This window comes from Culex pipiens, chromosome 3, assembly GCF_016801865.2.
Source record: "Culex pipiens pallens isolate TS chromosome 3, TS_CPP_V2, whole genome shotgun sequence".
Lineage (NCBI taxonomy): Eukaryota > Metazoa > Arthropoda > Insecta > Diptera > Culicidae > Culex > Culex pipiens.
Window position 1 is genome coordinate 48,990,117 of NC_068939.1, and position 24,307 is coordinate 49,014,423.

The 24,307-nt window shown below is 41.9% G+C and overlaps 5 protein-coding genes across 6 annotated transcripts; 2 read left to right on the forward strand and 3 right to left on the reverse strand.

Annotated features, from left to right (window-relative positions):
• Nucleotides 1-7: 7 nt before the first annotated feature.
• Nucleotides 8-5,033, forward strand: LOC120413251 (zinc finger protein 595-like). The gene is made up of 4 exons (XM_039573979.2): nt 8-868; nt 3,039-4,024; nt 4,084-4,291; nt 4,352-5,033. Exons 1-4 carry the CDS (start codon nt 701-703, stop codon nt 4,946-4,948), a joined length of 1,959 nt encoding a protein of 652 aa, XP_039429913.1. The 5' UTR covers nt 8-700; the 3' UTR covers nt 4,949-5,033.
• Nucleotides 5,034-12,296: 7,263 nt separating this feature from the next.
• LOC120413241 (zinc finger protein 90-like) lies at nt 12,297-14,440 on the reverse strand. Its single transcript, XM_039573969.2, has 2 exons — nt 12,855-14,440; nt 12,297-12,790 (listed from the first exon to the last, which is right to left on the reverse strand). The coding sequence occupies exons 1-2, from the start codon at nt 14,343-14,345 to the stop codon at nt 12,371-12,373; spliced, it is 1,911 nt and encodes a 636-aa protein (XP_039429903.1). The 5' UTR covers nt 14,346-14,440; the 3' UTR covers nt 12,297-12,370.
• A 334-nt stretch (nt 14,441-14,774) lies between these two features.
• LOC120413154 (uncharacterized) lies at nt 14,775-15,658 on the forward strand. Its single transcript, XM_039573859.2, has 2 exons — nt 14,775-15,027; nt 15,093-15,658. The coding sequence occupies exon 2, from the start codon at nt 15,146-15,148 to the stop codon at nt 15,584-15,586; it is 441 nt and encodes a 146-aa protein (XP_039429793.1). The 5' UTR covers nt 14,775-15,027; nt 15,093-15,145; the 3' UTR covers nt 15,587-15,658.
• A 2,797-nt stretch (nt 15,659-18,455) lies between these two features.
• LOC120413168 (zinc finger protein draculin-like) lies at nt 18,456-21,423 on the reverse strand. 2 transcript variants are annotated; one of them, XM_039573877.2, is made up of 4 exons: nt 21,247-21,423; nt 19,256-20,506; nt 18,883-19,194; nt 18,456-18,819 (listed from the first exon to the last, which is right to left on the reverse strand). In XM_039573877.2, exons 1-4 carry the CDS (start codon nt 21,406-21,408, stop codon nt 18,718-18,720), a joined length of 1,827 nt encoding a protein of 608 aa, XP_039429811.1. In that variant the 5' UTR covers nt 21,409-21,423; the 3' UTR covers nt 18,456-18,717. The 2 variants fall into 2 exon arrangements, with proteins under 2 accessions (XP_039429811.1, XP_039429812.1); XM_039573878.2 differs by having other exon boundaries at nt 18,458-18,819; nt 19,256-20,501; nt 21,247-21,382.
• A 103-nt stretch (nt 21,424-21,526) lies between these two features.
• LOC120413172 (zinc finger protein 157-like) lies at nt 21,527-24,284 on the reverse strand. The gene is made up of 4 exons (XM_039573881.2): nt 23,822-24,284; nt 22,192-23,319; nt 21,824-22,135; nt 21,527-21,765 (listed from the first exon to the last, which is right to left on the reverse strand). Exons 1-4 carry the CDS (start codon nt 23,981-23,983, stop codon nt 21,664-21,666), a joined length of 1,704 nt encoding a protein of 567 aa, XP_039429815.1. The 5' UTR covers nt 23,984-24,284; the 3' UTR covers nt 21,527-21,663.
• Nucleotides 24,285-24,307: the final 23 nt, after the last annotated feature.

Genomic DNA, 24,307 nt, shown 5'->3' on the forward strand with positions numbered 1-24,307 from the left:
CTTTGTTGTTTTCGATTTCGACGGTAACATTTCAAAAGGCATCATGTACATTTTGACACTTTCTGGGTTATTGTATATTCTGAAAGTACTTCTAATAAGCTACCTCTCCACCAAAAATGAGCAAAAGTTACTTCAGTAAAGTCTGTTTAATCATGATTTTAAATAAAGTAACATAAACAAAATCTCTGCCATCAGCAGTCCCTGTTTATATAGCCCTGTCAACCTGTCAAACAAAAGGCTACATAAACCTCGTGACGAAAAAAAAGCAACATGAAAAAAGCGCCATGTACATTCGGCGAAGAAAAACGAATCATAACAAAGCGCCCCCCTCAGTGACAGCAGGGTGATATCGACGTTGGTGATTTCAAAAGAAGTTATGTTTGTTTTTCTCAAATAAAATTACGGAAATAATGTTTTATTGAATTTGGATGATCAAGTATCAATAAAAGCAACGTTTTTCATCGTTTGTTATCATTAGAACATCTTATTTTGCTTTTATATAAAAATGGTAATTGAAAATGGATGCTCAACATTCAAATGCGTTTTTCTCAAAACGCATGGTTTGTACATGATGCTTTTTGAAATGTTGGCATCGATTTGTTGGTAAATTTGCACAATCTGTCAAAAAAGAGTTTGCATTTTTTGGGCTCTGCAGAAATTTTCGATTTTTCTGTGAAAACCCTAACAAAATTCAGCCGGAATGGCCGCGTTCAACCTGGCCAAGTTTCCGGACGTGTGCCGGGTGTGCATGAAGCCGGAATCGAAGCAGTTGATGCTGCGGCTGGACGGGACAACCCGCCGGAGAGGTGGCGGCGGTGGAGACAGTCTGGAAAAGTTCCTGGACGAAATTACCTTTCGCGTTTCGGAGGTTTGTTGAGTTACATTTTGCGGAAAATGTTCTTGTCCATGATCCACGACGGAGAACTTTAGATACTTGAATAGCACATCTCGAGATGAGAAAGGTTGTTTTATGAGCGTTTCATTTTGCTTTAAAAAAAATGGATTTCGATCTAGTTTAAGCCTTCCGTATTTAACTTCGATTTTTAGCTTTATTTTTTCTCTCCTTTAGACATTATTTTGAAATTTGCAAAAAATGGCATTTTGGGCGCCCTGGGGCCTCCTGAGGGGGCGCTATATCTTTTTCATGAAGGCGCAGCACAAATCGGCAACTTGGCAAATTTGCAAAATGCAAAGTTTCTCTTGGGCCCTGCTGAGGGCGCCAAATTGTTTAAGGAGGGCGACATTTTTTGTAAAGAACTTGTTAGTCGACGACTAACCTCGACTAACCTACAGCTCAGCCCTGTTTTTTCAACCGTTTGGTTAGTTTATTTATCTCCGTATTCTATCTTAAAGTTACCTCCTTAACCTGAAAAAAAAGTTGTAAACTAACGGGCACTCGTTACAAATAAACAATCAATTACAATTACTTTTATAGATCCCTAAGACCACAGATGAAGTTTGTTTTCAAAAAAAAAATATGCTCAGTTCCTCCAATTATAAAACATCTATAAAGAATCTTTTAATTGGTTGTAACTAGTCACTACCTTTCCTTATCGAGTTATGGAAGCTACGCGGCTACAGCCTTCCGTGGATGCTGTAACTGATTCCCTCTCCGGAAACGGATTCTCCTTGCAACCATGGAAGCCCTCTATACTACCATCAATAGTTCAGTAACAACATTTCAAAAGGGCGAAACCTACGATCCTGCCGTTTCGAGAAAATCAACATTCAAAATTTTGCAATTCCGATCAATTCCTATTTCCACAAAAAAGCATGAAAACCATCATTTTTTTTTTCAAAACGTAATAGAAAATAGCAATAATTTCATCATAGAGAGGAATTTGAAATTAATTAAGGTGTTTTTGCTTTTAAAAATTGAGAAAAACAAATTACGCCTTTTTGAAGAGCGTGCCTCCATTTTCGCCCCACCGTATTCGCCACCCACTCAACCAAAACAACGGTTTAGCCCGTCAGGTTACGCCACAAAGCAAAAGTAAACAACAGATTCGCCCTTTTGGTTTTTGTTCACTTTTCGGGTTTTTAAAGAAAAAAGTGGAGAAACAACTATTTTATCATTGTGAAACGTTACAGTCAGTGATAATACAGTGATATTTGCAACCGCAGTGATAAAAAATTGGTCTAGAAAGCCTTCATAAGGAGTCCGGTTCAGGCCAAGACTCGTTGAGCTAGGATACACCGTAAGTAGCAAGTTGGTTTGACGATGTGGTCTATATTGAAGTGACGTTCCTTGGGGTGTCCCCGCCGGAAGTGGGAGACATGGCACCTGACGACTAGGCCACCCCGCGACACCATCCTGCCTTCTCAATCTTTGCTTATAGCTTCAATCGTTACGGAGGCGATGATTTTGTACGGCATTCCTCCTAAACCTCCCTACACTAACTTTTTGTCTTGCAACTGCTCGACCCAGAATCCCCGGATGTCCCAAGAACCGGTAAATTATGGACCTTCATATCTAGATTGTGAATCCAGACCAGATCCGATACTACAATAATTGAAATTAAAAAGTTATGTATTTAGGATCATACAAATCTGTGTTTGTTGTGGAATTGTGGTCAGAGACATCAAAAACATACATTTTGATCCATTTTGAGGATTGTCAGGTTAAAATTCAATAAATTATAACGAAAATTTAGTGTTTCTGAATATACGTCGGAACTTGAAGAAAACACTACATTCGCCCCTCGTGATTGGATGAAAACACAAGGGCGGAAACTCAAATTGGTTTGTTTTGATTGATGTTGTTGATTAGCCCTTTTGTTTTTTGCTTGTAAAACTACGTATTTTCGGAATTTTGTGATGATGGAGGGTGTTTTAGAATCAGTTTTTTTCGCTTTATATGATTCTGACAAAAACTCAGTTTGTTTACATCTGAGGGTTTCGCCCTATTGAAAAGTTGTTACAGAGTTCATTGCTTAAAGGTTTCATAGGGCAGATATTTGAAAGATTTGTCCCCATTGCGAGGCCATGCGATCAACAAAATTATCCATATTTCAACTCAAGCGCCACTTTATTTGCAGCACAAAATCGGCTGTTTGCCAAAAATGATTTGCACCGGATGCTCCGAGGAGCTTCAACGGTTTGCCACCCTGCGGCGGAGGCTGGTTTTGACTCTGCAGTTCATGGAGGCACTGATTGATCTGAAGAGCGACTCCAACTCGGAACCTCTGTCGAAGCTGTTCAAAAGCAACCAGCGCGAGCTGGATGCACTTTTCAAGGAGCTATCCCTCTGCAACAAGGAGGAAGCTCTGGTGGATGATTTGCTGGAGGAGTTTGCATCGTACGAATTTGCCACGATGCCGCTGGAGTTCACCATCAAGGAGGAGGATCCGGTTGAGATGGATTTTGGCGGCGACGATGACGATGATTTTCGGCAAGCCAACGATAATGGGAGCGACGACAGCTCGTCCGAGGACATCAAACCGGAGATGGTTCTCGTGGCATCCGATCAGGACTCGGACAGCAGTAGTAGCAGTAGCAGCAGTAGCAGCAGCAGTTCCGATGCGCCGCGAAAGAAAAGACCCTACCGTAAAGGCCAAAACTTCAAGAAGAAAACCGAAGCGACCGGGCAGCGGCGAGGCCGGGGTCGTCCTCGACTCTACAACAACGGGACGTTCCTCGACGAGCCGTGGTCGTGCGACAAGTGCAAATTCACCACCAAGTATCGGAACGCCGTGGAGCGGCACAAAAACGTCCATCTCAAGCGCGAGAACAAGATCTTTCCCTGCACAGACTGCAGGGAAGTGTTCAAAACGTACGATGAGATGCGCAACCACAGCTTGACCCATCCGGAGAACCAGGTTGTCTGCGAAGTGTGTGGGATTGCGCTGAAAAACAGCTACTCGCTGAAGGCGCACATGGAACGGCACGAGGATGGCCGGAAGTACTCTTGCGAATACTGTGACTATACTGCCCAGACGAGCTTGAGTTTGAAGGCTCACATGCAGGCCCACATCCGGGACAACTGGAACAAAAGGTGCGAGGTGTGCGGAGTCGTGTTTAGGACGTAAGTTATCGATTAAAATTTTCATAGTTAAATTAATCAAGAAACATACATTTCTTCAGAACGAGTCGCCTCAAACGCCACATGGAAAGCCACGACAACGAGCGGAAGTACGCCTGCGATCAATGTCCGGCACGGTTCAACACGTCAAACGCACTGCGTAATCACCGAACGCGCGTACATCTGGCCATCCGACACGCGTGCGAGCACTGCGACAAGACGTACGACCAGAAAATCGCTCTGCGTGACCACGTTGAACGAGTTCACCATGTGAGAGCTCTAACTTGATACTCAAACTTGAACTCCTCACTTAAATCACTCATCTTCTAGATCCAATGCACCTTCATCTGCGACGTGTGCGTGCAAACCTTCGACAGCCAGCAAAAGCTGGACGTGCACCGAACCCGCCACGCTCACCCGAAACCCCTCGAGTGCAGCATCTGTCTTGCACTGCACACAACCCAGGAGGACTTCGATAACCACCAGTGCATCACCTACCAGGAGCACTACTTCTGCTGTGGCAAAGATCTTCGTAACCACCTGCAGTACAACAAGCACATGATGGTCAAGCACAACCTCAAGACGAACGCCCGCGTCAAGCCCGTGCCCGGAATCCTGCTCGGGGAACTCCGCGGCGCCCGGAAGCGACTCGAGCAGTGCCGCAAGTGTGACATCGCCTTCCCGACGCGGGCGCTGAAGCTGCAGCATTTGGCCATCTGCAGCCAGCAGGGGACGGCGCCGGAAAAGGTACCGCTGCCCGAGCCGGTGCCGGTGAATGTTCCTGTGCCACCGGTGCCGGTGATATTGCCGCCGGTTGTGCAAGGGGGACAGATGCATCAGCAACAGCAGCATATTCAACCGCATCCGGGGATGATGATGGACATGGATGGAAGTGTTGGCGGAGTGAGTACGGCGGGGGGATATTAAAACTTACTTTAAGAAATATTACTCTATGATTAACTGTCGTGTAGTGGAAGTTTGCGTAAAAATGTGTTATTTATCCGAACGTTCCACAAATGGTTCTTTTAATTGTAAAATTTTCAACACCGCAAAATATCACTTACTTTCTACTTTTACTGATGCAGTTGTTGTCTATATGGCTCCAGCAGGCCTCCAGAGGGACTGCAGCGAGCTCACCCTCGTCAGGCAATGCAGCTTGATCGTTTGCGTCGCCGATGACAATCCTGACGTCGTGTTTTGGACACTTCCTGAACTCGTGATCAAGAAGCTCGTAGTCATCGGCGTCGCTTCGCATGAGCGGCCGAGTGCGCGTTGATGATGCTCAGGTTGAAGAAACGGCCCTTGATTCTCAACCGGCATATTCTGTCGTTGACTGGCCACCAACTAATCACGCGTTTCGCCATTACATAGTGTAGTCACCGTACTCCCGGTAGTCCTTCCCCTTTCAGCACACCTCGAAGTTGAGAGACTTACAGTTCTGCGTCACAAGTTTCCAATCCGTGGATCCCCAGAATCTGGTTGGCGATTTCCAAATATGCAACCTTTGTGTCGAAATACAGTCCAAAGGTTTTTGTGGGACTTCGGATAATCAAATCATAAAAAAGTTAGCTTTTCTTTTTTTTTCGTCCATATCAAATTCGAATTCTGCAACCCCATTTTATGCAAATTGGAATAGAGTGAAACGGAACGCCCGAGCCTCCCAAAAAAGTTGGAACGGTAAATTCAACTTGCTGGTTCTCGGACATGATTAAACCAGTCGGGACGATTCTTGTTTCCAGTGTTTTGTAAGGATGTCTAGAAGATCCTAAAATTTTGCAGAACTTGTTTTGAACTAATCCCTGGGCTTTGTCATAATGAGTATCATAGGTTTGATGCTTGTTTGGCAAAGAGTATGAATTGATCCGATGTGGAATTAAAATCGAAGTATTCAGTATATTGCTGGAGCTTCCATTTTTACACATGGACACCACTTCATGCTGCGAGAACCCACTTTGGCGTAGTCTCAGGGCTTAATCGATGGCCGGTAAGCTGTCATCGAGACCAGGAGGTTCTCCGATAGTGGAAATATCACATTTGTACAATGAAACGCTACATATGTGATTTTTCCCTATCTTAATGTGGGTGTCAGGTTAGGATGCGGGTTTTTAAAAAAATAGTTTTTGTAGAATTTAGGATTTTAACTATAAATATCAACTTTTTATATTTTGCCTTTAGTTATTTAGTGACAAAATTGATAATAGTGAATTTAGTAATTCTATCAGAATCGGTGATTTTCATTCAAGTAGCATAAAAACCATTCTGATTTGTCAAAATTTCCATAGAGTCTCGATCAATCATTAGTGAAATGATATCGGACCAAATTCGTTGATCTGTTGAACTAACGGTTGTCGGATTATGATAGTATCGATCATTGTTGCGAATCGAGGATCTACTGTAACTCTGACGATCAAATGGTCGTCTCTTTTTCAATTCACGACTTGTAAAATATGAACTGTTAATCTATTTTTTTGTTTTTGTTTTTTTAAAAGAAGCCAGACAGGTTTTAAAAGAAACGTTCTAGTTTTTTTGGCTATTAATTAAAATGTCGGGGATTTGAGATAAGAGTAGCTTTCGGATATGTTACTTAAAATCTCAATTTTATTCAATTCAAGTTAGGTAGTTATCCGCAAATGAATATTTGGACTTATATGAATAATTGAACATTTTGGACTTATGAATAACACACAACTGTGCATTTATTCTAGAGTCAGATCCATACAGCGTCAGTGTTTATTTGGTCGAAGTGTACTAATTCATTGGCAGATCTGGTTCTAGTTGTAATGTACGACAAGACTACTGACGGACGGAAAAAAAAAAACTTGTTTTGAACTAATCTGTAATTTCGCGAATACCAATACCAACTACAATCACATATTGCTTCTCTTTCCCACATTGACGTGCCCCTTTCTTCTAGCCGTCTTAACCCTCGCTGGTCGAAGGTTTACGAGCCGTTTTCACAGGCCATCAGCTAGGTTACACCTTGTCATCATGATGACTATACCAAGTCAACGTGGAGGTAAGAAAATAGGACACTTGCAAGCAGGCTTGTAAAATGTCGACCAAAAAAACTACCGTCACATGCAAGCAGACCGTCGACGCAACACGGACAAAGAGAATGTCGCGACAACCGTCATGCAACATCTTCGATTCGCACGTCACCACTACGGTCACGACTAATTGCTTCGCATGAACGTCGCGCGACGATCACAGCTACCCTCTGTGAAGTTCATAGGAATGACCATCGTGCGCGACCATCACAGCACTGTTTGGGTATACAAAATGGTGATTTTTGACCACGGAACATACCCGCATAGCTTCAGTGGTTATGGTAGACTACTTTGCTGTTATGTTAGGATGTTCTGGGTCATCCAAGGACTCCCTTAAGTTATGTTGTTACCGCTATAACAAGCAAGAGGTCGGTGATTTTCCACCACGGAACATACCCGCATACTCTGCTGTTATGTTAGGATGTTCTGGGTCATCCAAGAACTTCCTGGAGTTAAGATCTGTAGGTCTACCGCCGTAACAAGCTAGAGGTCGGAGATTTTTGTGCATGGATCATACCCGCATAGCATCAGTGAATATGGTAGACTACTCTGCTGTTATGTTGGGATAATCTGGGTCATCCAAGGATCTGTATGATCTGTAGGTCTACCGCCATAATCAGCAAGAGGTTGGCAATTTTGGACCATGGATCATACCCGCATAGCATCAGTGAGTATGGTAGACTATTCAGCTGTTATGCACAGAAGATCTGTCGTCCAAGAAATTTCTGGAGTTATGATCTGTGGGTCTAACTTCGTAACAAGCAAGTGGTCGGTAATTTTTTACACGGATCATACCACTGTTAATATTTTATTATCGCGGCCTTTCTTTAATATAAAACAATGTACACTTGTTCCGTTGTACTTCAACTCTGCTCGTCCAAGGACGAGCTCACCTTTATTAAGTATTTCCATGTCGGTAGATCAACTACCTCCCTAGTATTACAATTGACTACCTATCGACTTAACTTCATTTTATCTCCTAGATTTAGTCATTGCGTTTACCTGTTGACGTACATAAGTTTTATTGTCTTATATCACCAAACAGAGATGGTAAATATGGGAAAAAGGGCGTGTTGTGGTTCAGGCCACAACACCACATTGGTCCCGCCCATGTGGATGCCGGACCGCGCACTGGGCTAACAATCAAGAGGTCGCCGGTTAAACTCCCACGGCGGGGTATTCGACGCCTTCGCTCCGTGCCATACCTTCGTACATTTAGGAACCCAGAGTGGCGAAGTTCTTGTAGTGGTTGGTACTAGCAATAGTGGCCGACAGCTATAAAGTCAACTTTAGGTATGATCCTTGGTCCAAAATCTCCCACCTCTTGCTTGTTTCGGCGGTAGACCTACAGATTGGATAACCCAGAACAACCCAACATAACAGAAGAGTAGTCTACCATACTCACTAATGCTATGCGGGTATGATCCGTGATCAAACATTGTAGACCTATTGCTTGTTACGGCGGTAGACCCTCAGATCTTAACTCAAGGAAGTTCTTGCATGACCCAGATCATCCTAACATAACAGCAAAGTAGTCAACCATAAACACTGAAGCTATGCGCGTATGATCCATTCACAAAAATCTCCGACCTCTAGCTTGTTACGGCGGTAGACCTACAGATCATAACTCCAGGAAGTTCTTGGATGACCCAGAACAACCCAACTTAACAGCAGAGTAGTCTAACATACTCACTGATGCTACGCAGGTACAACCCGTAGTCAAACATTGCCGACCCGCCGACCTCTTGCTTGTTACGGCGGTAGACTCACCGGTCTTAACTGAGATTTCAAAAAAAGTGTCCACGTGGTTTATGGATGATAAAGTGTCCACGTGGTTTATGGATGGTATCAGTGCACTCACACTCTCATTATCTGAAGCTTTTGTCAACAACGACACTCCCGTACAGGAACACAGGAACGACGATATTCGGCATGAACATCATCGTTGACCGTCAAAGACTACCGTCGTGCGACGATCGTAGTGTAGCGATGGTAGCGTGACGGTTTTGGCGTGTATTTGCGACGACTTTCGCGCAACGCATCATCGATGGTCTCGTCCCAAATGGTTATTGTGACGGTAGGTGCTGCACAGCATGAATGTCACAGAAAAAATGTCACTCGACGGTACATTTTACAAGCCTGCTTGCAAGGAATCAGAGCTAAACTGGTTTGACCAAAATAATCTGACAGCACTACGGATGTAGTTGGGCTCCTTCCAGGATGTTCCTCGCCTGGGCGTCACCCGAAGAGGTATCATCAGTATCATCCACCATTGGCTTGCTGATTTAAAAGCATTGTAATTTGATGTAAAATCTTTCCGGGATATTTCCGTAGTAACGGTTCAACAGGGCGAAACTGCGTTTGAAAACAAGCAGTCTATGCTCCTCTTACTTGACGTGAACTGTCACTATCGCAGATTCGCCCTATTGAACTGTTACATACTATGGATTTGGTCTCATTATAAAACCAGAAATGAGGGAAAAGCCATAACAATAATTTTGATCAAAATAGGAACCAAAAATATAAGTTTTTTTTTTTTAGATATTTTTAATACCCTAATAAAATTTAAATCCAAAGATTAAAAAATTATAATTATAAAATAGGAAAAAAATAAAGTTCCAAAATTTTATAAACCTAAGGATTTGATCATTTAAATGTAAATCGTATTCGATGATCCTCGCAAAAATGTCATTCAGAAAAAATCGCAATTCGCAATTTTCAGTGTAAGAACGGGCCTTGACCGATCATATGCACCAGGTTCCCGACGAAAACGCACTGCCCTTACACCTACATCTCACCCTTGCTCTGAGTCAGTACGAGCAACACGCTAGAACACGCTTTGAGTGTTCGTGCCAGGCATGCACACCTTCTTTTCCGGTTACGCATTTTAACTCGGCCGGGGGTGGTACATTACGTAGGGTTTGATGTAAGTATAAGCATTTAAATATTTATAGTGTATCTATCCATTTTCATCAATTCAAAAACTGTTTTATTTTTAGTTTGAACTCAAAAACTTATTTTTATTTACTGTGCATTGTTTTCTCCTGAAATCTTTCCTAATGTTGAGTCGTGTTAATCTGTTGCTGTCGCGGTGTTTTGTTGCAATTTTTTGGACCTAAGCATGTTCTTCAAAAGTTTACCAAAAGTACAATAGTAATATTTGTGTAAATTCTTTGATCATTCCAAAAATTGAGTAAGGACTCGAACCTCATTTGTTTGAAGAAATAGATTGAAAAAAGGGACCGTGAAAGAAATATACTATTTAAAGAATAAATAGTAAAAGAATGATAGCAATTTATTAAGCAGATAAAGAAATAAACAAAAATTAATAAATAGAGGAAACAAACAAGCTTAGATTGTATTAAGGGTAATTTATAGGGCAGATGAAAAATTATTCAAATAGATATATAAAGAAAAGGCACATGACAAACAAAATTGACATCGCTGCCAAATTAAGGGAAAACAGACAGCTGGTCAAAGGTTAACGAGTCGTTTCCACAGGCCACCAGCAAGGTCACATTTTGTCATCATGATGACGAAACCAAGCCAATGTGGAGGTAAGAAAATAGGACACTTGCAAGGAACCAGAGCTATACTGTCGTGATCAAGAATGATCTAACAGGACTACGGACGTAGTCAGTGACGCTCCTTCCAGGATGTTCCTTGCCTGAGCGTCAACTGAAGAGGTATCATCAGTATCATTCACCCTTGGCCTGCAATGTCATTCAGAAAAATCGAAAAAAAAACAGAAAAATAAAAAAAAATTGAAAAATGAAGCAACTAAGAATTTAAGAATTTTGCAGATCTTTTTTAAGGTCCAGAATATAAAAATTTAAGAATCAAAGAATCTAAAAATATAAGAATTTAAGAATCTACATGTTTTTTGCCTTCCTCACCTCACTGAGGCAAGGCTATAAAATCACTTAAAAATTGAACTTCTTAAATATACCTTTTAGATATACCTTCACGTATACAAATCGACTCAGAATGAAATTCTGAACAAATGTCTGTGGGGATGTGTGTAGACATGATTTTTTTTCCACACGATTTTCTCAGAACTTGCTGAGCCGATTTTGGCCGGGTCAGCCTCATTCGATTCGTTTTGGGGTCCCATAAGAACCTATTAAAATTTATTCTGTTTTGTTAAGTATTTAAAAAGTTATGCTAAGAAAAAGATATTTGTATCTACAAAAAATGGTGATTTTTTGCATAACCTCAAAAGGCTGGGTCTTTTTGTTTACGTGCGTGAGTCTTTTGAGTCGCGCCAGATGCGAAACGCCCGGTTGCCACATTGCTTCAAGTGAGAGTCTGCATGTTTTCTGGAAAAGTCTGTATTAGGTATATATTTTTTCATAAACTTATTTTCATTATTACTTTGTAAATATGAGGAAGGCATCAACAACCTAATGGTGGATTAAGAAACGTTTTTTTTTTTCGACTAATTGTTTTCAATTGTCAATTTTTTAAGTTTTTAAATTTTCATTTCTAGATTTTTATTGAATTTTAAATTCCTGAATTTTTCGAGTTTTGAATTTTAGATTTTTTAAATTTAGTTGTTCCGGATTTTTTTTTATTTTTGAATATTAAAAAATCTTAATTTTCAAATTTTGGATTAAACAAGTATAAAAGTTTTGAATTTTCTAATTTTTGTTATGAATGTCGGCGCATTATTTTTGAATATTTTGATCTCTTTATTTTCCCCCAAGAATGTTTAATTTTAGAAAAAAAAAACTTTCTACGGGTATTTAACGCATCTACAATCAAAGGCAAAAGCCAGCTTCTGTAACGTCTAATCAAGTTCCTATTTGGGATTTGACCACAGTATGCCCACCGGAACCCAATACTCATTTTTGTTATCCAAATGTCTTCGGGAAAAGCTTTTGCAATATGGTTCACAAGATTAAAAATTGAATATATCCAGTTTAAAATAAACAATAAATATGGTCACTCAAAGCTCAAATGAAATTAAATATTCAGAACCGGTAACAGATATTAAAAATGAGGTTAGAGTAGGAAAAAATTATTGAGGAAATCTTCAACAAAAATAATCTCTTCTTGAAGATTATTTCGACTTTCTTATTTAGAAATTACTAGCAAACATTTTAGGAGTTAAATTCAATTTTGTTTCGTCATCAAATTCTAAATTCTTTTTCAAAAATTCCCAAGTTCTAGGTTGGCTTTTCGGCTCATCTTTGAAGGTTATCAGAAAATGAGTGTGATAATAATAAAGAGTCATTTAACCTATTAATTTCAACCAGAAATTTAATCAAACTGAACAATAACAAACCTTCAGCGATCGCTCTTACACCTTAACCTCCCCGCCACCAGCCAGGCACGTTTCCTGGTGCTGCTTCTTGGCAATCCGCGTCGGGAAGCACGCGTCACAGTTCTGGCAGATCTCGAAGCGCTTCCGCTGGGCCCGCAACGTTCCCAGCAGCACCCCCGGCTGGGGCTTAACGCGCACGTTCACCTTGAGCCCGTGCCGCAGAAACACGTGCCGGTTGTAGGGTTGATGGTCGTGAAAGTCCCGGTCGCAGCAGACGTAGTTGTCCCGGTAGGTTATGCACAGATGGTCGAAATACTGCTCCTGGGTGCCGAACACGAACAGGCAGCGTGCGCACTCGAACATTTTCGGGTTTTCGTGGCGCGACTTGTGGATGGATAGTTTTTCCTCGCTTTCGAAGCTGGCCACGCAGATGTCGCACAGGAAGCGCATCTGGATCTGAAAGGTGGGGAGAAATTACTTTTTTAGAACGTTTGCTTTTGGGGATTTGTGGGTCGCCTACCCCGTGGACGTGCTCGATGTGGTTCAGCATGTTGTCTCTGGTGTAAAACGGCTTGCTGCAGTGTGCACAGTGGAAGAAAGGATTTTTGTGTACTCTCCGGATGTGTTTCATTAGTTGCGATCTGAGTTTGAACTTTTTATCACACTGCTGGCACGGGAAATTGAACACGTTGGAGTGGCAAATTTCGTGCGAGTCCCGGGTGCACTTGCGTTTGAATTCCAGCCCACAGGTGCCACATTTGAACATCGTTTCCGCCAGGTGGACACGTTTGATGTGAGACTGCATGTCCAGCTTAAGTTTGAAGACTTGTTGGCAATATTCACAGCTGAAACATGGTGGATTCTTGCTGTGTTGACGAACTTTGTGCATGGTCAGGTAGCCTCGATTGCTACACTGTAGGCCGCATTCGTCGCAGATCCATGTCCGGTGTTGTTTTTCAACGTGCGACGCCAAATACCGACGATCGGTAAATTCTGCGGAACAACCCTCTACCTTGCAGATGTGCTTCTTATTTTCACGCAACAGATGCGTCAGCTGGTGTGAGTGGAAAGTGCCCTTGCGGTGTGTTTTATACGGACACTTTGGACACTGCAGTGGCTCTTTGGACGACGGACCTCCGTAGATTTTAGTTGCCTGTGCCACTTTTGGATCTTCGATGCTCTCAATTGTGAGGGGCTTAGCGAGAATAGTTTCCCAATCGTGCCGCACGTTTTTACGACTCGTTTCCGGCTTCTTCCTTGGCTTCCTCCTGGAAGCCTTTTCGGGAACGGCCATTTCTTCGTCGCTATCGTCTATAAATTCCCACTTAACACCCGATCCAACCTTCGCGGGCCCCAAGTCCGTCTCGTTTATTTCAACAGCCTCCGCCACATCTCCCCCAGTCAATCCCAGCAGTTCCTCCGGTGAGCACTCCTCAGCATACAAAACGTTCTCCTCTGGGTCATCATCCTCAGCTTCATCCTCCTCAGCAACCTCCACCGGTTCCGCGACAGTTTCCTCCGTAACATCCACACCGACAAAACCACTCCCGCCCAACACCGCCGGCAGCGAGGCAATCCGATACTGCGGAAACTCTTCAATCAGTTCCTTGGCCCTAGGACGACCAGTCTGGCACACACCCAACTCCATCAGCATGGCCCGCATCGAAAGCTTCAGCGTGCGCGAACTCGTGAACAAACTCTTCATCGGTGCCGTGTTAAAGTCTCGCAGCTCGACCAGTGCGTTCATAAACAGATGCACCTGGCGGACCTTGGCGCGGAAGCGGGCAAACGTCCGGAGCAGGTCCTTGCAGGGTGCGCAGATCGAGCGCGGGAACAGATGCCGTTTTTCTTCCTCGACCTGGAACGTGAGCGTGGCCAGGTACTGCTCGTAAGTGGCGCCCCCCTCGAAGACCTCGTCCTCGGTGTCCAGCGAAGTCATCTTGCGGTGCTGTTCCGGCATTAGGCACAGCCGGCACACGAAGGGAAACCTTTCTAGTTTGAAAATGGGCATTTCGCCGGTTATTTCATGGAATTTTCACTTGAAACTGCTGGAACGCGACTACGGACACTTGTGCGAAATCGAAACAAAAACAGTACACGTTGATTTGCAATTACTCACGTTGACAGCAAAGAACTGTTAAATGTGTCGTTTTAAGTTACCGTGCATATAAAAAGTTTTCAAGCAAAACAATGTAAAAGGTCCAAAGTCAAAAGCGTAAACAATCCGGATTTTTGCTGCAAACAAGGCTAAGAGTCTTAAACTATCTCTACATATCGAGAAAAGCATTAAAAAGTAATTTTTATGTGAAAAAATGGCTATTTTACAAAAGGCCAAAGTCAATGATGTTTTGTTTGTATTCAAAATTCTCATAGACCCTTTGCTTCTAAGGGTCAATGTGGAAACTGGGTTTGTTTGTTTTGGAATCGTGTTAGACACAGGGACAAAAACAATTTCTTCCAAAACAAACATCGAAACAAAGTATGGCCCTTTGTTTCAAATTGGTGCGAAACAGCCAGCGGCCGGGACGGAACGGTGTAGCGATGCCTTGCAAGGCCACGGAACATATCAACGTCGACAAGAGAGACCTCATATCGGTTCGGGCAGTTGTACTCGGCCATTGCCGAAAACTGTGCTTATACGTTCGACCATATTATTCACATTCGCCAGCATTTCGGAAAAGCTGAGGTATTGGGTAAGTGGACAATTTTAAAAGTGCAGATTCTAAAACGATAATATTTTTTTGGAACCTTCTTTCAGATCTCAAACCCCTTCAGCACCATCCTGGCTGTTCCCGCTTCTTCAACTCTTTCATGAAGGAAATTTTGCGGCAGCACACAGATCGCTTCGGCAGCAACGACGTGTACCAGGTGAACCTTCTTCCGCAAACGATTACGCTAAGAATCAACCAAACCGACAATGTTCAGAACAACCCGGCAATAGTTTCAAGCGCAGATGACGACTGCGGAAGTGGCCAAACAAGTGGGATGACGACACGAGCGCCACACGGAGCATCGATCTGGAGCGGCAGATGCGTCAGTGTTCAAAACAAGAACATGCTGACCTCAGACGCCAGCTTCGCCTACGAGCAGGAGGAGGCTGTTGGTGGTGAATTGATAAAGGCACCTTCCGAAGAGTATCTGCTACCGGAAGCAGCTGCGGCCAGTACAAGTCAGCGCCGGCAACCACTAACCGCCACCTCGACGACGATCCGGACGACTGACAAACCATTTAAGTTCCAATGCCATCCGTGACGTCTCCAATCAACAAACTAACTCTTCCACTAATAAAAATGCATACGAAATAAAAATTCCTCGTTATTTTTGGTCGATTCCTAATCCCTCAAGACATGCGTCATTATGATTCTATTAATTTTCTAGTTTTTAAAACATACAATAACGAAACACCTCACCAAAAGTTTACAAAGATTTATTAAACAAAACCATCACCATCAGTCTTTAATTATTCGGGGTGATTTTTTTTCTCTGGTTTTCTATTCCATGTCGCAATCTCGTTCCGACGAAAACACCCTCGGATGGCCTCGGCTAAGCTGTCGGTGCCATCAACCCGTAGGCAACACAGGTTCGGCGGAGATGGCCATGCGATTTGGCGGCTTGGTACCTACGTCCCGGATATCGGATTGCACCAATCGCCGTCATCGGATCGTACGACGATGTTCCGTCCACAGATGCCTTAATGTGTTTCCTCAAAGAAGTCATTCTGGGGGGAAACAACTGAAGCTCCTACCGACCATAATCATCCGAGTTTGTAGAAATTTTTAGGCACCAAACTATCACGCACTTTCCTGTAAAATAAGAACTGTATTATGTACTTCGAATCACTAAAACTATAAACTTACCTTTGTGAATGAAGGAAAACTCGATTAAAAATACAAATGATGCGAAAAAAACGGGGTAACAGCAGTAAACTTAACAAAAAACGAGCAAAAATATTTTTTAAAGAAAAGGGCCCAACGCGAAAGCGTGATTTGTTTTGGTTTGGCCTGCGAGGCCAAAAAACAAAACAAAAACAAAAACAAAGCCTGCCGTCGTGTTTGGCCGTTTGGCATAAGGCCCAAATGGAAAATGAAACACGCCAATGTTTACAAAGGTGCTAAAATGCAAAGGGCTTAACCGATCCCGCATGTTGCTAACTTTTTTATAAGGCCTATGTAGTTTTATCTTTAATTTTTCAGCAATAATTAAATGTTTTCATCAAATTGAGTACGGGGAAGCATAACGATACTAGTTTCACGTATTTTAAATGAATAATACTCTCAATTAGGCAAATAAGTTCAAAATAGGAATTGAAAAACTATCCGCAGATTTCATCTTCGTTTTTCTCAATGTTTTGAAAAATGAGATTGGACGTTTTACAATGTTTTGCTTGATTTGATTTTGCTTCCTTACCAAATTTAATAGCACTTTCCTGTAAAATAAGAACTGTATTATGTACTTCGAATTACTAAAACTATAAACTTACCTTTGTGAATGAAGGAAAACTCGATTAAAAATACAAATGATGCGAAAAAAACGGGGTAACAGCAGTAAACTTAACAAAAAACGAGCAAAAATATTTTTTAAAGAAAAGGGCCCAACGCGAAAGCGTGATTTGTTTTGGTTTGGCCTGCGAGGCCAAAAAACAAAACAAAAACAAAAACAAAGCCTGCCGTCGTGTTTGGCCGTTTGGCATAAGGCCCAAATGGAAAATGAAACACGCCAATGTTTACAAAGGTGCTAAAATGCAAAGGGCTTAACCGATCCCGCATGTTGCTAACTTTTTTATAAGGCCTATGTAGTTTTATCTTTAATTTTTCAGCAATAATTAAATGTTTTCATCAAATTGAGTACGGGGAAGCATAACGATACTAGTTTCACGTATTTTAAATGAATAATACTCTCAATTAGGCAAATAAGTTCAAAATAGGAATTGAAAAACTATCCGCAGATTTCATCTTCGTTTTTCTCAATGTTTTGAAAAATGAGATTGGACGTTTTACAATGTTTTGCTTGTTTTTATCTTTTTATGACAGGTATGTAACGTAGGATTACGTTTTTTTTACTTCTGTTCAGTTCTTGATATTTTTATTTTAAATTTTTGAATGTTTAAAATTTACATTTTTTGATTTGTAATTTTTGTGCTCTCACAAATTTAAATTTTGAATTGCCTTTGCCTAATATTGTTTTCTAAATTTAGGAACTGTTATTTAGATTTCTGTTATTTTTTTTTTTAATTGAGATATTTAGAGTTTTAGAATTCGATGCCAACATTTCAAAAAGCATCATGTACAAACCATGCGTTTTGAGAAAAACGCATTTGAATGTTGAGCATCCATTTTCAATTACCATTTTTATATAAAAGCAAAATAAGATGTTCTAATGATAACGAACGATGAAAAACGTTGCTTTTGTTGATACTTGATCATCCATATTCCATAAAACATAATTTCCGTAATTTTATTTGAGAAAAACAAACATAACTTCTTTTGAAATCACCAACGTCGATATCACCCTGCTGTCACTGAGGGGGGCGCTTTGTTATGATTCGTTTTTCTTCGCCGAATGTACATGGTGCTTTTTTCATGTTGCTTTTTTTTCGTCACGAGGTTTATGTAGCCTTTTGTTTGACAGGTTGACAGGGCTATATAAACAGGGGCTGCTGATGGCAGAGATTTTGTTTATGTTACTTTGTTTAAAATCATATTTAAACAGACTTTACTGAAGTAACTTTTGCTCATTTTTGGTGGAGAGGTAGCTTATTAGAAGTACTTTCAGAATATACAATAACCCAGAAAGTGTCAAAATGTACATGATGCCTTTTGAAATGTTACCGTCGAATTATGGAATTTTATAATTTTCGAATACTTTTTGTTATTCTTCGTCCACTACCTAATCTATACCCTAACTGGTTAAATCGCCCTTGCCATCACGGAACCGTGCGTCAATTTATAGATCCACGATCTATTGATAGATATTACAATTCTGGATTTTTTTTTTTTTTTTGAAAGGGTCCAGTAAACCAAATTTTCAGTATTTGCTTTTTGGGTGTTTTTGAAACCGCCTTGAGTCAGGGGTATTTATTGGACCTTTTCAAAAAAAAATCCAGAATTATTCATTGTCTTGATTGATGATGATGATGATGGGGGTCTTGTTGAAAGAGTCTTCCTTCCTTTCTTCACGCGTTGTGGTGTGGTTGTGCGGGTTCCGGGCAGCAATCTAATTGTATAAGATAAGAACAATGTGGATCATTCTGGCACCCATACAGCGTGGTACAGTCGGGTGCTCCATTGATGAGCAATAAAAAAATGGTTCTCACAATGTTGACGGCTTTCGTAATGTTTATTTTTACATTTTTTTTAACAAACTCGATTAAAAAATCCACGGTCTCAACTTTTATTTTCTCCTCCAAGACACTTTTCCTGGTGCTGCTTTTTCTGTGTTCTCGTCGACAGGATGATGCCACACTTGAGGCAGCTCAAGATTCGTTTCTACAAGCAAAATAAAATTATCAGCATCAGAACACCTTTTTCGAAACATTGCCATTTTCCTACCCTTTTGGCGCGTATTTGCCCGAGCAAAAGGCTCAAATCTGGCTTAACCCGGGCGTTTATCTTGACGCCGTGCTTGTTGAACATGTGCCTGTTGTACTGCACGAAATGAAACAGATCTCGACCACAGCACACGTAATCTTCTCTGTATGTGATGCACATATGGTCTGCTAACGGTTCCGGGGCCGGAAACGCCGTCAAACATTGGCCACACTCGAGCTTTTTGGGGTTATCGTGACGGGCTCGGTGAGCCGCCAGCTTCTCCTGGCTCTCGAAATTTGCCACGCAAATCTCACAGACGAAGCGCATCTGAATCTGAAACATAATTAGTCCGCATTAAAAAAGCGACAGTTGGAACAAATCTGACAAATCAAACCTCGTGTACGCTCTCGATGTGGTCCAACCACAAGCTCTTGGTGTGGAACATCCTGAGGCAGTGTTCACACTTGAACGATGCTTCCTTGTGCGCTCGGTTAACGTGGTTGTGCAGCAACGGGTAAATTTTGAACTTTTTATCGCACTGCTGGCACGGAAAGTTGTACACGTCGCTGTGCGTAGCTAGGTGGTATTTGAGGGCAACTTTCCGGCGAAATTCCATCCCACATGTGTCACATTTGAAAAGATTCTTCAAAAGGTGCACATTTTTAACGTGAGTGTGCAGGTCGTTCTTTACCTTGAACGTTTTCTCGCAGTACCCGCACGGGTGCCGGTCGTTGCCGTGAGACCGTCGCATGTGGTCTTGCAATCTACTGGTGGATCCACACTGTTGACCACAGGTCTCGCAGACACACGTTACATGATTTGCCTCCATGTGTACGCGTAAACCCGCTCTATTTGCGAACTGTTCCGCACAACCTTGCTCCTTGCACGGGAAAGTCCGATTTTCACGCCTCAGATGCGTCAGCTGATGCGAATGGTAGTGCGTCGTGTTGATTGTTTTGTACGGGCATTTTGGACACTGCAGCGGCTCTTCCGCCTTTGGAGCCAAATCTCTTTCTTCCGGTTCGAGGCTGTTGAGCAACTCCAGATTGATACGTTTCCTTTTATTCGCAACCGTGATCGGGTTTGCTTTAAACTTAGGCTTTTTCTTGGTTGGTTTCTTAGCTTTATCATCTACAGCATCTAAGAGTTCCGTTTGATTAATTGCAGCCTCTTTCTGCGTAACATCTACCTTGGATGCTTCCTCAGCTACAACTTCCCATGTCACCTCCTCAACCACCTCCTCGAGTAAGCATTCTTCAGCGAATGCATTGTTCGCGTCGCGTTTGTCCGACTCCGCGACACCTTCCGGCTCTATTTCTATTTCCATTTTGATTTCTTCGTCCAGATAGTTGACTTTCAAAGCTGCCGGAAGTTGGGCAACTTTAAACTGTGGAAATTCGTCAATCAGATCCTCCACCTGGAAGTCAGCGTTGGCGCACAAGTTCAGCTCTTTGAGCATCGTCTGGACGGAGCCTGGTTTCGAATTGAAGAGATCCTTGATAGGGGCCGTGTTGAAATTCCGCAGCTCCACCAGAGCGTCCATAAACAGGTGAACGTTGCGAATTTTAGCGTGAAAACGGGCAATTGTTCGGAGCAGGTCCTTGCACTGGGGGCAGATCGAGCGCGGAAAGAGTTGGCGCCTTTCCTTGGGTTTGGGAAGTTTATAGCATAAAATTTATTTTTAAATTATCCGGAGTAAAATTTTGACAAGGACGTCGGATAATGGAGTACGAATTGTTAGGAAATATTTTAAATCCCGAGATTTTATATTTATGATAATTTTTATTATTATTTCAACTTTAACTTTTTTGGAAACGTAATTTCATTATTTTTTTTCTTAATTCAGCATAAATAAAATTTGCAAATTTTAAAATTTTTGTATATGGCATTTTCTGTTCGCGCATTTCGTCGGATGAGAAAGAAAATGTTGGCCCCACTCTAACCAAGAAGTTGTTAGATCGTTTGCTCAGTCCAGCTATAGGAGTCGTCTCCCTAGAAAATAAACCTTCCTCGATTGAGTCGCTTGTCGGCAACTGGACTCACAATCCAAAGGTCGTCAGTTCGAATCCCGGGACGGATGAGAGCTTAGGTGTAAGAGGGGTGTTGGATTGCCGCCTCACCGTTTCAAGCCTTCGGACACCTAGTTTCGAGGAAATTTGCAATGAAGAACGCCAGGATTGTCGGTTTTGAGCGAACAATTTGATTTTTAAAATAAAATAACGCTCCCAAAAATTTAAAATTAATTGTCAAACGTAGTCCTACGTCAAGACTAATTATCATAAATTATAAATCGTGTTATTATTTATTAGCATTTAATTTCAAAACTTCAACCATATAAAATATTGGAAATAAGGAATTAAAAAGTTTTTTACCCAAACTACTCACCTCCTCTATCGGGAACGTGATTTTGGCCAGAAACTCCTCGAAGGTGGCACTCCCCTCGAAGCATTCATCCTCAGTGTCCAGCGACGTCATCTTCCGGATCTGTTCCGGCTTTAGGCACATCCGGCACACGTAAGGATACCTGTCCAGCCGAAAAATTGGCATTTCGCTGGTTATTTCATGGATTTTTTTTCTTGAAATGTGACAACAAAATTAAATTATTTGTGTACAATTTAAATCAAAACACAAACAGTACACGTTAAATTAAGATTTCGACATTTGTGAGCGTATCAACAAAATGACTCGTTCAGATTGACAGTGTACAAAAAAGTCAGCAAAAACTAGATGACGTTGGATTACGTCTTTATTTTTCTTTATTTTTAAAGTTTGTGAAAATAAAGTTAAAAGAAAAGAGCACACTCAATTTTGTGTTTCTACTCCAATGCATGTTTCCTGGTGCTTCTTCTTTTGTGTTCTTGTGGGAAGGATGATCTTACACTTTGGGCAGCTTAGGACTCGTTTCTGTAATTGATAACGACTATGTAATAGAAGCACGTTTTTCAAAGGTTTCATTTCTCACCCTTTTGGTGCGTATATGCCCCAGCAAAAGGTCCGGATTCGGCTTAACGCGCACGTTCATCTTGACGCCATGCTCGATGATCATGTGCCTGTTGTACTGCACATGATGCCGCAAATCTTTTCCGCAGCAAACGTAATCGTCCCTGTACGTGATGCACACATGATGTGACAATTGTTCCTGCGCGTGAAATACAATCAAACAGCGGCCACACTCGAGATTTTTGGGACTATCGTGGCGAGCTTTGTGGGTCGCCAGATCGTCCTGGCTGTAAAACGAAGCCACACAAACATCACAGAAGAAGCGCATCCGAATCTGAAACGGATTATTGCGTGTAAAATTTGTTCAAGAGTGATTTGGAGAAATCAAACCTTGTGCACGTTCTCGATGTGGTCCAGCAGCTTAAATTTAAAGTGGAACATCTGGAAGCAATGTTCGCACTCCAGCGACGCTTCCTTGTGGACTGATTGTATATGCTTGTGCAGTAGGATCTTAACCTTAAACTTTTTGTCGCACTGCTGGCACGGAAAGTTGTAAACGTCACTGTGTCTCGCTTGATGATTTCTAAGTGCCGTTTTTGAACGATATTCCGTCCCGCATGTTTCACATTTGAACACGATTTCTCCAAGGTGAACAGCCTTGACGTGTTCCTGTAGGTCTTGCTTCACTTTGAAGATTTTCTGGCAGTACTCGCACTTGAGTCGGTCGTTGCCATGAAAACGTACCAAGTGATCCTTCAGCTGGCCGTTTGAAGAAGACTGGTAACCGCAAATCTCACAAACACAAGCGGTATGCTTAGCCTCCACCATGTGCTTTTGTAAAGCTACTCGGGATGGGTACTTCTCCGTACAGCCAGGTGCGTGGCACGGGTAACTCCGACTTTCCCGTTTCAGATGGGTCCGTTGGTGCGAATTGTAATGCGTCTTTCGGGTTGTGGTGTACGGGCACTTTGGACACTGCAATGGCTCTTTCGAAGTCTTGGTTTTGTATTTTCCTCTTTTCTTAGTAGGTTTTACTTCAAGGTCAAATGTTTCGCCGGTTGGTTCTAGAAGCTCACATCCTGCCTCTTGATTTATTTCATCGACAATTTCGATCTTCGGCTCGACCAGCTCTTCGAGTGGGCACTGCTCGGTAAATAAAGCGTCCGATTCGAGTTTTTCCGGCTCCACTTCTATTTTCACTTCAAATTCTTCGTTAAAAGAAGTATCTTTCAAAGTAGCCGGAAGCTGAGCAATTTGAAACTGTGGAAATTCTTCAATCAGATCCTCCGCATGGCAGTCTGCCTTGCTGCACAGATCCAGCTCCGTGAGCATCGACCGTACGGTGTCTGGTTGCGTCTGGAAAAGATCCTTAATCGGTGCCGTGTTGAGGTCCCGCAGCTCAGCTAGTGCGTTCATAAACAGGTGCACGTTGCGGGTTTTGGCGCGAAATCGTGCAAAGTTTTGGAGCGATTCCTTGCACTGAGGGCATATTGAGCGCGGAAACAGATGGCGCCTTTCCTGTGATTGATGATAACAATTGTTGTATAAGACAAGCACATCAACAAAATTACCAAAAGATTAATACGGGAAATACGTCTCAAATTGATATGTGGAGGCCGTTAAGCGATTGCGGTGACTGAACGTCAAGAAAAATCATGGAAATCCAATTCATAAATGAAATTTACATATTTGAAAACAAATACATATTTTTGATAAACTTTTCTTTATCATAAATATTTTGAAACATAAAAAAATCGTCCATGCTAACTAGGGGACAGCATCTAATTAAATCGTGCCTCTAATGTTGCCATATCAGGACTTAGACGTTCAATTACAGCTCATTAAAAGCGTTTTTAACTGAAATCAAGTGATTAATAGCTCAATAGGAAGTGAGCAAGCAAGTTTCTTTAAATACTTTTGCAAAATAAGTTGTTTAAAGAGTGAAAATCAGAAAATTGGATGGAGTTAGGTGCGAGTTCTTAACCTATTCAACGTAGTTCTACGTCTTTTAACTGCTCACCTCCACAACCTCGAACGTGATCGTGGTCAAAAACTCCTCGAAGGTGGCACATCCCTCGAAGCCTTCGTCCTCGGTGTCCAGCGGTGTCATTTTCAGGGACTGTTCCGGCTTCAGACACATCCGGCACACGAAGGGATAACTTTCCAGCTTGAAAACGGGCATTTCACTGACAATTTCATGCAATTTTCACATGAAAATTACAGAACGATTCGACAGTTTGCGAGTGTATCCGAAACCAAAACAATACACGTTGATTTGAGATTGACAACTTGTTTCGACAAAAAACATTAACATTAAATGAGTCGTTTTGATTGACCGTACATAGTTAGGACCAGTTTGACAGTTCAGACAGATTGACGTAGGAATACGTTTTCTCAATTTTTGTATTCATGATTTTAAAAAATTCAAGAAACTCGAGAATGAAAGTATTATTATTTTTTTAATTCAAGTTTGACACCCCGACAATACGCAAAAAATAGAAAATTT

What these genes read in the sequence shown, in the direction of transcription:
- LOC120413154 (XM_039573859.2), top strand. Translation starts at nt 15,146, where the DNA reads ATGAAGGAAATTTTGCGGCAGCACACAGATCGCTTCGGCAGCAACGAC.
- LOC120413241 (XM_039573969.2), bottom strand. Translation starts at nt 14,345, where the DNA reads ATGCCCATTTTCAAACTAGAAAGGTTTCCCTTCGTGTGCCGGCTGTGC. An exon ending in ACATCGAGCACGTCCACGGG is followed by an intron (nt 12,791 to 12,854) that starts GTAGGCGACCCA and finishes CCCACCTTTCAG; the next exon opens with ATCCAGATGCGCTTCCTGTG.
- LOC120413172 (XM_039573881.2), bottom strand. Translation starts at nt 23,983, where the DNA reads ATGCCCGTTTTCAAGCTGGAAAGTTATCCCTTCGTGTGCCGGATGTGT. An exon ending in TCACGTTCGAGGTTGTGGAG is followed by an intron (nt 23,320 to 23,821) that starts GTGAGCAGTTAA and finishes CATCAATCACAG; the next exon opens with GAAAGGCGCCATCTGTTTCC. An exon ending in GGCATATACGCACCAAAAGG is followed by an intron (nt 21,766 to 21,823) that starts GTGAGAAATGAA and finishes TATCAATTACAG; the next exon opens with AAACGAGTCCTAAGCTGCCC.
- LOC120413168 (XM_039573877.2), bottom strand. Translation starts at nt 21,408, where the DNA reads ATGCCAATTTTTCGGCTGGACAGGTATCCTTACGTGTGCCGGATGTGC. An exon ending in TCACGTTCCCGATAGAGGAG is followed by an intron (nt 20,507 to 21,246) that starts GTGAGTAGTTTG and finishes CCCAAACCCAAG; the next exon opens with GAAAGGCGCCAACTCTTTCC. An exon ending in GGCAAATACGCGCCAAAAGG is followed by an intron (nt 18,820 to 18,882) that starts GTAGGAAAATGG and finishes TTTTGCTTGTAG; the next exon opens with AAACGAATCTTGAGCTGCCT.
- LOC120413251 (XM_039573979.2), top strand. Translation starts at nt 701, where the DNA reads ATGGCCGCGTTCAACCTGGCCAAGTTTCCGGACGTGTGCCGGGTGTGC. An exon ending in TGCGGAGTCGTGTTTAGGAC is followed by an intron (nt 4,025 to 4,083) that starts GTAAGTTATCGA and finishes ACATTTCTTCAG; the next exon opens with AACGAGTCGCCTCAAACGCC. An exon ending in ACGTTGAACGAGTTCACCAT is followed by an intron (nt 4,292 to 4,351) that starts GTGAGAGCTCTA and finishes CTCATCTTCTAG; the next exon opens with ATCCAATGCACCTTCATCTG.